Genomic DNA, 14,394 nt, shown 5'->3' with positions numbered 1-14,394 from the left:
ATGATGATAACTATGTGATATTTTGCCCCTTTATTTTCCTTTGATGATTATTGGAAAATTCTTCAACTAGCATCTCTAGAGACAAAGACACTACCTTAACATGGCAGCTACCTTATCAGAAATCTCCCATTTTTTTCCTTTCCCTTCCCTTATTGTAAGTAACTGTTCTTTGACCATGGAAGACAGGACGAAAACAGACACAGGTATATGCTTGGGGGATTACAGTAGTCAGAAAATAAGCTTCATTCTAAAATGAGGGCTTCATTCCAAAACGAGTGGCATTTCTCTCATTTTTACAGATTGCTTCTTATTTTATTCATGTGTATGCACAAGTGTGAGTGTATGCCACGTATTTTCAGGTGCCTGAGAAGGTCACAAGAGGGCCTCAGATCCCATGGAACTGTAGTTACAGGCAGTTGCGATTTTACCATTTTACATTACATTTTTACCAAATTTAAATAGCAAGAATTCTTAACCTCTGAGCCACCTTTCCATACCAGTGAAATATTTCTTGCCTCTGTTTTTTTAAAATTTAGTTAATAATGCAATAAATAGTAAATTTTAAATTTTTCCAGCAATCAGCTTCTCTTAAAATGTGTATTTTGGTGTGTGTGTGGGGGGGGGGGGGGGGCTTGTGATAGAGGAGGATTTTAGCAAGCACAAAGTTAGTGTTTAGAATATCAAGTTACCAAGATATTTAATAACTTTCATTATCACTAAGCTGGCTTAGGGTCTTCAGCACCATGAAATAACTCCAATACTGATGTTTTCTTTTGATGTTATTTGAAAACTACCATCATTTATAAAATGATTTACAAGAGCCATAGGTAGATAACAGACATTACAACATATCAAGTCAGTTTAAATCCAAAAGTTGTGGTGTGTGTGCAGGTGTATGGGAGAAAGAAAGTGAATGAGACAGAGATACAAAGACAGAGACAGAAAGACAGAGAAAGAGAAGGAGAGAATCAAAAACGTTAAGTTAATGAAAATAGATATTGATTGGGTGATTTTAGTTCAAATAAAAAAATCATTAAAAGATATGGTATAAATCAGTAAAACATTTTTAAAGAGAAGACAGAGAAGACACACATTGTATTTTAAAATGTAATGTAATATAATATGATCTCATCAGGATATTTTCATAGGTCCTCACATTGTTTTCATTGTCTGTTTGACATGGGTTTGTAAACTCACAAAACTGGGTACAGAGTTGAAAGTGTGGTCTACTGTCGAGTAAGACGGATGCTCATGGCCAAGTTCCCAACATCTCAATGAAAAAAAGGGCAGATAATACTCACTTCAAAGGCATTCAGTGATTCTAAATTACAATATGCTTGCAATTGTAGTGAAGAGAATACATGAAACACTGGATCATGGAGAGACACGAAACATTCTGTACTTGATAAAATCATTTGATAACGTTCAAAATTGTGCTGTTGAGTCCAGGTATTGCTCTTACTATGGAAGTGAGTTTCAGGAAAAAAATAATGTTGTAGTGTCAAACGTTCCAGGGACATTAAGAGGTTTTTAAATTTTAGGTGTCAAACACAGGGATATATATATATATATATAGTATGAAACAACTTTGGGGCATTTGTGTGTAGTATACGTTCTTGTTATCTTGGTGTGTGTGTGAATATTTCTGTGTGAAGGCACATGTGTAGATGTTTAAGGTCAACATAGCTCGTCCACCAGCTCCTAGGATCTTCCCTTCTTTGTTTACCTCCTCCTACTAGTGCTGCAATTAAGACCTGATGTGTTGTGTTGACTTCTTCGTGGGTCCCGAGGACTCACACTGAGGTCCTTATGTCTGTGCAGCAAGTACTGTACCCACTGATTCACTTTGTCATGCCCCCTAAAGAAACAATTTCCAAAAACTCTTCTGTAGAGAAGAGTATGTTGTATTATCACATGAGATAGTAATAAGGGAAGCAAATACTGAAAATACCTAATCACCATTGAATTTTGCTTTAATAACATATAAACACTGGCCTATTATAAAGTCATTGTGACTTTGTAGTTAGTGTAACATTGTAACCTACTTTTCTTTCAGACCAGACTAATGAAAATAGGGAAAAGGGGGAAGCATGTAAACAAATTTAAGGATCCCAGTATCTTCCAGTGTCTCACTGGTAGATGATCATTTACCTGATGATGGGCAGGACAGAACAGAAGATGAGGGTTTGATTTCTTGAAGTTAAATGGGCTTGTTTTTAATGAGATACCATGAAAGAAGTGAAAATGTGTCTATAAGAACATAATCTTGTTTGAAAAATGATTTCTAATCTTCTCTTTTTCTTGAGTAGCTACTCAAGAAGTAACTTAGAAAGACCAGAAAAAGAAAATATAAAAATAATATAAAATAATTTCATAGGTGTCCTGGGAGCAAATGATAGTTAGCCTAAATTCTGAAAATGCTTTGTGTAACAATTGGTGGTTATTATTTAAATTTTAGTGTCAGCTATCATTTTTCATGGATCATATTTGCTCGGGAACGGCTTTGAATATACAGTATGTCAATTTCAAATATTTTTAATCTCTAGAAATCAAGATAGAAGAAAGCATACCTGGCCAGAAAACAACACAGAGGAAACCAAATATCACATATAATTAATATAAAAAAGTTAGTAAATATAAAAGATAACAGTTGTAATACTTTCATTAAAAATTTTAAGGTTACCAATTTTTCATAGTTCTCAATATATGCTCATTATACCTCATTTCTATGTCTTTAGTAGATATTGATACCATTTCTATGTTTTCTTTTTAAGGGAGTCCTTCCCAACAACAATATTTTAGCACAGATCAGGGCCTTGTCATTTTTCGCATCCTAATGTTACGGATAAAAAGACGAGATGAATGTTGATCAACTCATATGACTATAAATTTCACTTTTAATCTAGCCCATTCTCTTTGTACTGAATTTTCAACCTGTACCAAGCAAATTTTCCATTCTGCTTCTGCTCCTTCTTGAAACACCAAGAGCAACTATACTTGGTAACATGCAAATACGTTACAACACCAGTACTTACACAACACCACGTCTAACTTGGTAAATGAATATTTTTGGTTGGGGTCATTTATGGAATATGGGGAGGAGTTACCAAAATATCTAAATCACCAAAGGAACCAAAGAACATATCAGCATGGGTAATAGCTCATGAAAGTTGGAAACCTGGAGTGTACTGCACAGACTGCAGGCAACTCAAAAAATATAGTCAGTGTGCAGTCAGTTCCATTGGTCTCTGTTTCTTCCAGGCATTTCTGGGCCTGGAGAGTGAGAGTGTGAAGGGATGGGGGATAGAGGAAGTGGGGATGTATCTGCTTATTTAAAGAAGCTCAGCTCACCAGAGAATGACTTTCAGCAGTCTCTAGGGCTTATGCAATCATAGGGAAAGAGGGACTCTTTGAACCTTTCAGTTTTAGGAACTTCCTGAAGCTATTCTGAGTTGTTTACAGCCTGTATTTAAGGAGCTTCCTTGCAATTTGGAGGTAGATACCACAATACCTGCTGCTGGATAGAGACACAAGAAAGTAAAATGATATCAGTCATATACCCTCACAACATAAAAGAGGACACAAAACTCCATACAAAGTGTCACCGTGGTTGCATTCAGAAGCACAGCAAAACAGTCCCCCTGAAACTCAGATGAGGAAGACAGTGGTTCCTATTCTGGAGCAAGAAGGAACAACTATGCATATCCCCACCTAATAGTAGAGAAAAAACAAAACCACGAACAAAAGCAAACAAAATACCAAACTCTCTGGCTAGGTCACTAGATATCAAGAGTAGGTAAACAATGACACAATACTGTTGGATGCCCTCTTGACTTTGCCAGTTATCAAGAAGCTTAACTGTAACACCACAATAAGATCTTTGAAACTTTGACATGAGTTTATAACTTGAGAATAAACTGAGATTTCTAGAGGCAGGAGGATCATGAGTTCGAGGCCAGCCTGGGCTGCACATTTTGGCCAGGTGGTGGTGGTGCACGCCTTTAATTCCAGCACTTGGGAGGCAGAGGCAGGCGGATCTCTGTGAGTTTGAGACCAGCCTGGTCTACAAAAGCTAGTTCCAGAACAGGCTCCAAAACCACAGAGAAACCCTGTCAAAAAAAAAAAAAAAAGTGCATGACCAAGGGGAAGAAGAACATGTAGAGACATGCTCTTTAAAAACATGCATTTTGTAGGTGTTCTTTGGTATTGAAAACAACAAAAATTGAGAGACATATGTGCCAGTAGTTTAGCCAATATCACTGTAATGAGATCAGCTGCCCTCCTGTGGAAGAGACCTGGTCAGTCGTTCTTACCAATTTAGACCATGAAACCCAATATGGACAAGCTCAATAGAATCACCATATACGAGCTGATCATGCATGCTTCAGCAGTGCCAGGGCACAAATTCCATTCATTTCATTTTTTTTTTTCTTCTCAAGAGCTCACCTTTATTACGTCAGTCTCAGTCTATAGGTGCTTGTGTCACAAATTTGAAGACCTATGTTTGATCACCAGCCCTAAGAAAGGAGAGTTGGTGCATACCTGCAACTCCAATACTGAGAAAGAAATGTTAGAACAATCCCTAGGGTTTACTTGCCAGCTAATCTAGCTGAATCTAGAAGTTACAGATTCAGTGAGAGACTTTATCTCAAAAACAATTTGAAAAGTGATATAAAAGGAGTCATGTTGATTTATATCATCTACATTCACAAATGTGCATGTATATCTGCTCACAACTGTTAACACACACACACACACCAACTTTGTCTATTTTGAGAAATGAAGTAAATGTCAATATCGCTCTCAATAATATCTCGATCTTTTAAGTTATTGAGAAGAATTCTGTAATGATATCCATTATCTGATATTTTAGAATTGTGGCCGACTCCAAAACCAAACTGTTCACTGTCATTATATTGAAGTCCAGATGCTTATTTTTATAGAAATCAAGTCCAGATTCTAGCTGCATGATAGGCTAATTATTTGAGATGCAAGAGTCTGAGTCAAGGAAGACAACTGTATTAGAATATCTGGCTGAACGGCTAGGGATGTAGGTTAATCACGGAGTAAATATGCATAATCCACAGGGTTAAGTCATCAGTGTGTGCACAGGTGTAACCCCTCACACACAAACTCAGTCATGTCTTAGGAAAAGATGTTTGAGAAGATGAATAACCGTTTTCCACATACCACCTTGCCTGTAATGTTACTTCAGAGTGGTTTATGCATTCATATGATTGACATTTATAGACACATAGGTTATGGAGGGCCTTGCATGTGGAATTTTGTTACTTTCCTAGTTTTATTTCTATTACTAACAAATTACCCTGATCGAAAACAAAATAAAGAGAAAAGGGTTGGTTTTGTTTACACTTCCAGGTCACAGTTCAACGTTGAGAGAAGTCAGAGCAGGAACAAAAACAAAATCAAAAGCCAAACATATGGGAAAATGCTACTTGAGGTCTCACACACCAATGCTTAGCTAGCTTCCTTTTATAACCCAGGAATGCCTGCTTAGGAATTGTGCCTCCTATAATGGGCAATCAAGACCATCTCCCAAAGACCTGCTCATGGTCCCATCTGATGTAGGTAATACCTCAGTTGAGAGTCTCTTCTCTAGACTGTGTCATGTTGACAGATAATGGTAACTAGAATACAAGCTCTGAGAATCAGAAGAACCGCTGGAATCCAATGCTATAAAGACAGACTCATTATGATGACCTCAACAACCAATCCTCATGCTTTCTGAGATCCAGAGCTACCTGTCCTGCTCAACGCTCCATTCTTAGAGTGTTTGAGAGGGGTCAATATGTTGTCTTCCTAAGTAGAATATTTTCATTAAACAACTCTTTCCGAAGGTTCCCTACCTCCTTTGTAAATGCATGGAATAATCTATTATCAAGTTCTAAAAGCTCATAACACCATGGAATTGAATGTGTATCTATTTTAATCTGTGCTGAAGGCACCTCATAAATTCTTTCAACTTACAAAGGAACCCTTTAAGATTTTGAAAATTTCTTGAGTTATTATTGCATCATATTTGCTTACTTTCTTTTATCACAGACCCTTTACTACTTAGACATTGAACTTTCTCTACTAACTTCTGTTGTTTGGTTGTTTGTTTTTACCTGTTTTTAAAGTCTGTTTTGTGTTTGACAACATTGGTTCTTTTTATTGCATGCTTATTTTCTAAATCTTTTGTCAAGTCCTTTAGCAGAATAGTTTAATTAAAAAGTTCACATTACTGTGTTTAGGTATATTTTCCTTAAGTAAGTTCAATGTTCAAGAGAAATTTTTTTCAGATCTTTTGCTTTGAGGCATAACCCTAGGACTGGGGCTCTGAAAGTTAATTGGGAAGGAAACCTGGGAGACTGAATATCCAGACTTCTAGTATGATGATCAGACATCTGCCTGCTGTCTTCCAATCTAGGCACTGCTTCTGTTACCCTCCAAAAGGATAAGCTCTTCTTCCAAATATAGTGAACACTTGATCGCCTACCTGTGCTGGTAGATGAGGGCATATGGGAGGTCTAATGACTTCTGATGGCATTTTTTTTTTATCCTGCTTTTGGTTCAGTTTCACTCTCAACCCTCAGCTAATTTTCTCCATTAGTTTCTGAGCCTCTGAGATTTTCTCAGGAACAAATCTTATATTATCTTCCTACCCTGTTATAAGAATTAAGTCATGCCAATATTGTTATGTCAGCGAGCACACCTAACTGTGATTAAAATCCCCCAAATATAATAGGTGCCGTTCTACATTTCTTTTATTGTTCCTTGTGCTTTTGTTTTTAAATTTTTTCCATTAGGAAAATTTTAAGAGGAAGAAAGGTTAGTCTAAAAATTTACTTCTCCTGTTTTCTTTAACCAGAGCTTGAAAACAAATTACTACATAGTGAGCAAACCCTTGTGGTACCCATGTAAGACCATCAGAAGATAATCCTACCCATCATAGCTTTGAAACCTTAGTTGTAAAATACCTGTTGGTATAGCATTTACGTTTGGTATGGCTTTATTGCGAAATGTTGATGTTTGAGATGGAATAACATTTGAATCAATCATGAAAATGTAAAACTAAACAATGCATTTTTCATTACGTATCAACAATGAAAACCATAGCACACACAACTCATTTACCTGAAGGTCACATCTACAAATAATTATTTTCTCTTTGTTTTGCAACAACTGTACTCTTATCAAATGTAGATTGATCTAATCAACATTCAGTATGTGCAATGCACATTGTTATTTGTTGCTTGTTATATCTAGCATCAGTGCTTATTTAGACAATTCTTTTTAAGGTATATTTCCATATGAAATTTCATTTTAAAAATAGCACAAAATGACATATTTTCCTTTTTATATTGATTTATTTGCCATATTGTTCTAATTTGATTAGGACCAGAGATTAGTGTCTAAATAGTAATAGGAATCTAGCAAGCTTCAGCACTGGAGGTCAATTTAATTACACTGTGCACGACAGAAACTAGGCCATGTGGGTATTGCCTTTGCCACCAGCAATTGACACCTGCGTGTTAATGAGCTGGTAATTAAGAATTGGCACATGCAGACACAGTTTACTGTTTGGGACTAGGATAACCATATGCTGCTCAACTTCTCTGCTAAGTACTTTGTTAGCTTTAGAATCACACAGTTGTGTTCTGAGGTTTCTTAAATGCTAATTCTCCCTTAAAAGATAAAAAGAAACACTTTAAAAGTCATACCGCTTTTTCATCATTTTAAGTGATAGAAGCATTCTGAAATCAAAAAGTTAAATTTGAAGAGCAATATGCTTGAAAAAATATACTTAAAGAGTTTGTTTTAAAAAAAATATGTTTGTTCAGTTTAAAATCATTCTAGGATTTCCTTCTTAAAAGGTCGTTTGCATTTTTTTATTTAAAAAAAGGCTAAACAATGACTTTGCAAGAACAGAAACATGAAGGGAGACAGCCTCTGTTATTCAAACCTATCTCTTGAAGGGAGGTGGGCTATAACAAGCCAGCTTTGAGAAATCACAGTGGGAGGAGGCAAGAGACATCCCTGTGACATCAAGATAGAACAGCTTCTTTGGTTTCCCCTTTGAGAGGCTCTTGTATATATACTGTTTGCTGTCTCTTGTGCTGTTTGCAGAAATGCTGTGGATGCAGCTGCGTGGAGAGGCTCAGTTGACGAAAGATGGAGGCAAGCAAACAACCACATGACTGATCTCAGAAGTCGATTCTCAACTTCAGCACTCAGATAAGACTGCTCCCCAGCAGACAGCGTGACCGAAAATCTCCCGAGAGAGTTCAGCCCAGCACTAACTGAGCCGCACTAATTCCAAACCACACAAACTGTGAGATAAATACGGGAGGTTTACACTGCTTTCTTCCTGGGAGTCTTGTTTAGCAACAATAGATAGCTAATACAATAGATAATTGAGAAACTCATTGTCTGTTACAGTAATATAAGTATTGACTTTTCTGGTGCCATGTGGCTATTTTTCCAAACAACATATATAGCGTGCACTTGCTATTTCTTTGCTTTGCTCTTCAATTTCCACTTCTACTTTATTCCTCATCACGTCACTCACACACAACACACACACACACACACACACACAATCCCCACCATTTTCTGGATTAATATATTGGCTTAAAAATATAAAGTGTTCTCGTCAAATGAAATATGCATTAACTTTGGCGACTTTCAGTTGTGGGAATTACTTCTAATTTTCTTCTTTGAAAGCATTTGCTTTTTCATAAAACCCTCTGTAGGACATATAGCCTTTTATATGCAGATTGGCATAATTACACTTTGAAATATCTTTGAATTCCCTGGAGCTTAAACTGAGAACATGAAAGGCCAAATGTTATATCGAACTGAAGGATATAAAAGTGCGTGTACATCAATCCAAAATGAGATATAGAAATGAGCAGAGCTACACAGCACAGCCCGTTTCTGACAGATTATTGAAGAATTTGTAACTACAGAGACTGTTATCCCAGGCAGGATTCTCCTGCCTAAGAAGGGTGTAATCCGTTCATAACTGTTATCCTTTTAGTACCAAAATGATGCCTGTGAAGCAAAGCAAGAAACCTAGTATAACAAAATCTCTTCTACATTTCAAGGACAATGGCGCCTGACTTCCATTGTAGAGGAGAGTGTTATGAGGGTAGAAATACCTATCCAATCTGATAGGCCAGAGATGGCAAGCAACACATTTCAGCAACTTAATAGAAATCCCACATGGTAACAATGAAACAAACATTCCACCAAATCCCTTCCACACAGTTCTCTTCCATAAGGAAGCAAGTTCCCAGGGCCAGTAGAGGCATGCCCAGAGTATTTTAAAAGGATTGGGCTGGAGAGATGGCTTAGCAAGTTACATTACTTATTGCTATTATAAGTTAATGGGAATCCATTCACACTAGATACATGGAGGTTTACAACTTTCCAGAATTCAAAGTCTCATGGATCACATTCCCACCTCTCACATTCCTAGTCAAAAGTAATCACACAGGGCACATACATTCATGCAGGCAAAATACACATACACAGAAAGAAAATGTTTTTTTTTTCAAATAGTATCTGAAATACTTTCATGCATTCTTTTTTCCCCCAATAATGGGAAAGTAAAAGAATTCAGTGTGTCTGTGTAAAGTCAAAGCTTGCCACAAACCCTTAACTTATTAAGAACAGATTCCATGAAACTAACTTTAAGAGTATGTTCTGCTAAATTTTAATATTCTATAATTATTCTGACTGCTCTCAGTTATGTAGATCTCATAATTAGTCTTTGGAATTAGTTATACATAAGGAATCGTTTTTTTATATATAAAGGGCATGCCTTCTCATAAAATTATAATCCTTATAAATGACTGAAAAAAATTCATCTACACTGGTTACCAAGAACAGCAACAAAAAGTTTTAAACAATATGCCATAAATTCTAGAATATTCAGAATGGAGCAATACTAACCACTTACACTTGACATGAAAGAAAAAGGGTAACCATTTTAAATGAAAAATACTTAGAAACCAATGGCAATTAACAGAAAACCGAGGAGGCAATAGATTGCAATAGTTATGCATCCTATCTAGACTAAGGAGTTTTCCCATTTTTGGCATCTTGCAAAACCTACCACCTATTAATCTTCAAAATATGTATGGATGGAAATGATGATAATTCAAGTAGTATTTTAGGGAAACAAAATTGTCAGTTTGCTCTGAAACTGTCATTTTTAAAACACAACAATCTGAAATGTCTTTTTTTCTGGGATGAATGACAAAATTTTGAAAATTTGAATGTTTCAGACAAGCACTAACAAATTAGTGCATATAAGGAATTAGAACCATTTTTCAAAACTAGCTGAACAAATAGGAAATAAATGATGTAATATGATGCCAAGATTTCTGGATCACTACCTGTACCACTTGAAAACCATACATCTTTCCTAAAGTTTCATGGTTAATTCAGAGACCCAGATCAGTTCTCACATCTAAATTTAATCATATATAGAATTTATTATGGGATGATGTTTTACAAAAATATCTCTATTGCCCAGGTAGAGAATTGTTTTATGTTCTGTGATAGCACTCTACCCTGAATTCAACTAGGTTCCTTGCCCAGGAGAGAATACTCTAAAAAAAACCTTGCAAACCACTTAGTGACCCAATACAGTGTTTATAGTTATTATCTGATGAAGATTACTTGCATTTAGATATACTTCTGATATGTGTTATAAATGATGTCATTTTGTTAAAATATGATAAAACCCAAAATCTCTACCATGTGTTTTTGTGTGACTCAACAGTATAGCACAAACCAGGCAAAGAATGCCAGGATGGTCGTTAAAACAAACTACAAATAATTATGAGGTTATTGAGAAAGCCAATGCTCTCAGAGTTGTCTGAGTTGTCCATCTGAAATACAGTGTGCCCTTTGTCACATCACTTACATGAAAGGGATCTCATTCACACACCAACACAAGACAAGCTGATATATGTAAACTTATCGCTTAAGGATAAAACTAGTGAATGATAGAGCTTGGAAGTGACCTTATAACCTGTGTGTGCTTGTTGTCATTCTCTCAGTGTATAGAAGATGGGATGGAGTACTTCCCTAGGTAATACTTTACTGGAATGGACCAAAACAGTTTGTGAATTTTAAAGAGAAATTGGTTCAGAAGCATAAATCTCTACACTATGACTGTGTGATTTATTCATAACTAATGATACAACCAACAAGAATGATGAGAAGAGTTTAGTGGTTAAATTTAATTTAAGACATTAATACATACATAATGATATCAAGTTCTTCTGTATTGGTTATCTTTATTTTTTCAAAATATAAGATTTTAATAGCTAATTTTTTTAAATGAATAGAAATAATCTTGCCAGGAAAGGAAAGAGAAGCTCATGTGTCAGGATGTTCGTGAATCTCGCAAGGATCAAAAAGCTCAGAAAGTGGCAAGATTCACAAGGTTACTTCTAAAGGTTAGGAAATCGCCAAGCAATTGCTAGGGAGGGAACTCTCTGAAGTGTCTGGCTGCTAACTGGGCAGGAAGCTTCAGGGGTACAGCCTCCTTGTTGACCTGCTGTGGTGGACACTTCCAAGATGCACAGTCTTGGAATCATCCATGTTCTTGTAAGTAACACCAATAAATGCATTGGTTTACTAAACTATACTAGAGTGGAATAGCCTCTTGGAACAGTCTTCAGTGCCCTATGTATAGTGAACAAATATTTCTTTATTCCTCCTCAGAAAGAGTCAATAATACAATACATGGGGCAAGAATGAAAGTAAGACTTTTCCTGGTTTAAACCCCACAGTGTATGTTACCAAAGCATCGCTTTCACTAACTAGTTGGGAGTCAGTGAAAAGGAAAACATAGGAAATTTTATTTTCAAAAGGACATTGTGTGTTGTTATCAGTTTCTGAAAGGTTTAAAATTCTTTATCTTGTTAACAGTCTCTTGAGAGTCTTTCAATAAAACAGTCTTGTTTAACAGTATTTTAGCATCATATTCTAAACCACTGACCAAAGAAATGTTTTTGTACAAAATTAGCATCCCTAAATGAGAATTATGGAGGACATATTTTGGGAAATGTTGATTCCACTTACTTCTCAGAAATAGAAAATTGGGCTGTGAGGATGTGGCTTAAACTCATGTGACAAAATGACAGCCAAAATGCAAGAAAGCAGTAAAGTTGATACACATCAGACACAGGATATAGAGTTGTATTTGGTTGGGGTAAGGTCTTTATTGTAGTTATTTTTTTTTATTGAAAAATTCATACAATGTATTTTGATCATTTTCCCTAGCCCTGTTCTTCCAATATCTTCCTACTTCCTAAACATCAATTTTATGTTCTTTTTCTCTAAGTTATGCTAACTTTATAAAATAAGTTGTGGGTCTGGGATGTTGGCTCAGTGAGTAAAGTGCTTGCTCTGTAAGTGAGGATCAGCGTTTTGATATCCATAATCCACATCCAAAACTAAGTTTGTGTGGTAGCCACTAGTAATTCCAGTGCTTGGAAGGTACATACAGTGAATCCCTGGGGTAAACTAGCTAGCTAGCCTACCTAGATTGGCAGGTCCTGAATTTAGTAACACACTATACTGCAAAAAGTAGAGTGAAGAACTATCAAAAAGGGCACCAAGCCAGGAGTGTTGGCACACACTTTTAATACCAGCTCTCTGAGTTATAGGCAGGTATATTTCTGTGAGTTTGAGACTAGCCTGGTCTACATACTGAATTCCAGGATGACCAGGGCTATGTAGAGACCCTGTCTTATAAACAAAGAAACAAACAAGGTACTCAAGGTCAACTTCAGGCCTCCTTGTGCTTGCTCACATGGGCTTATGTATCTACTAATTCACAGATGAACACACACACATACACACCAAGCATACATACACAAACATACAACTAAAAGTAAATAACTGTGCTCTGACTTTCTTCTCTCTCTCTCTCGCTCTCTTTCTTCTTTCCTTCATTTCTTTTTTCCATTTTTCTTATTTCTTCCTTTACTTTTAATAATTTATGCTTAATACTGAATTCCCCTCATTGACTTATTTATTCGTTGACATAATTCATGGATTAGGACATATGCAACTCATACTGAATTTGACATACTACAAATAGATGATGTTAACTCTTATTTTTCTACAATGTATTAAATATGCCTAGAAGAATTTTAAAGAAGATGAGTAGAATCATCACAAGGGTCATCAGTTCTCTCTGTTTTCTGAGATTTGTAAACACTGCTTTAGTGTTTTGTTTTTTTTTTCTGTTGTTATCAAAAAAGACATAATCTCTTTGAAGCATCACTTAATAAAATACAGACATTGGGTCAGTGCAAATGGTGAACAGCATTGAGTTTATGAGAAATAGTTTGAATGATGACATGGATTTAAATTCCAAACATTTGAATTCAAATCGTGTGTCACCCACTGTTACGGTTAATTTAAAATGTCAACTTGCCTTAACCTAAAATCACCTGGAAAAAGAGTAGCAGTTGAGCAGTTTTCGAGACCAAATTGTCTGTGAGCATTTCCATGGGATTGTCTGTTAAAGGATCTAGCCCCTGTGGGCAGCACCAACCCCTAGCAGGGATCCTCAATTATACAAGATACAAGAAAACTAGATAGGAGAAGCAAGCAAGCAGCCTAGATCCATTTGCTTCTGCTCTTGACTATGATTTCATATGACTACCACTTGAGTGTATGTGTTTGACTTCCCCTAAACCATGAAGTATAACCTGCAATTGTAAGATTAATAAACTATTTCCTTCTCTAAGTTGCTTTTTGTCAGGATATATCACAGAAACAAATATGAAACTATCACACCGACTCAGAAATTGACAGTGTACCAAGCACTTAAAATACTGCTGGAGGACTGGGTAGATCTCTTTCTATACTATTACTTAATAGGTAGTTGACAGCATATTTTTGGTGCTCATCACCATACTCTGAAATTACATATGTATATGTAATAATACAAGGTAATTTTAACACAATAAGATCTAAAGATTAATGATTCCAGTGATTTCTAGTTTATTTTCTATTTGAAATCATTTCTCACAATGATAACAAAGATAAGTAGGGAGGCTGCTGAATGTTTCTGAATGGTTTAACAGTTTAATTGCAAGTGACAAAAGAGAATGGAAACTGACTACACTCTTAATGATATGAAAGTATCTTAAAAGTCAAATTTAAGTACATAGTGGTGTTCCTTTTCTTCAGGAAAAAATACAGATAACCTTTAAATATTATGGTTTCCACTTAATAAAACATCGGAACACATTTCTATGAGCACCATATCTTTATGGTGTAGGAGGTCTTTCTGTATTTGTGTTGCTTTCATTGGCTGAATAAAGAAACTGCCTTGGCCTTTTGATAGGGCAGCAG

The 14,394-nt window shown here is 35.9% G+C and overlaps 1 protein-coding gene across 1 annotated transcript in view; it reads left to right on the top strand.

Moving 5' to 3' along the window:
- The window catches only part of Pcdh10 (protocadherin 10), a 58,957-nt gene extending 45,174 nt beyond the window's left edge, over positions 1-13,783 (top strand). Inside the window, exon 5 of the mRNA XM_057757003.1 lies at positions 8,131-13,783. Coding sequence (XP_057612986.1) covers positions 8,131-8,201 — 71 coding nt within the window. The 3' untranslated portion in view covers positions 8,202-13,783. The remainder of the gene's footprint in view (positions 1-8,130) is intronic.
- The last annotated feature ends 611 nt before the right edge of the window (positions 13,784-14,394 follow it).

Source organism: Chionomys nivalis, chromosome 24 (genome assembly GCF_950005125.1).
Source record: "Chionomys nivalis chromosome 24, mChiNiv1.1, whole genome shotgun sequence".
NCBI lineage: Eukaryota > Metazoa > Chordata > Mammalia > Rodentia > Cricetidae > Chionomys > Chionomys nivalis.
The sequence above is the reverse complement of the archived record's forward strand: the minus strand, read 5'-3'. Positions and strand labels throughout refer to the sequence as shown.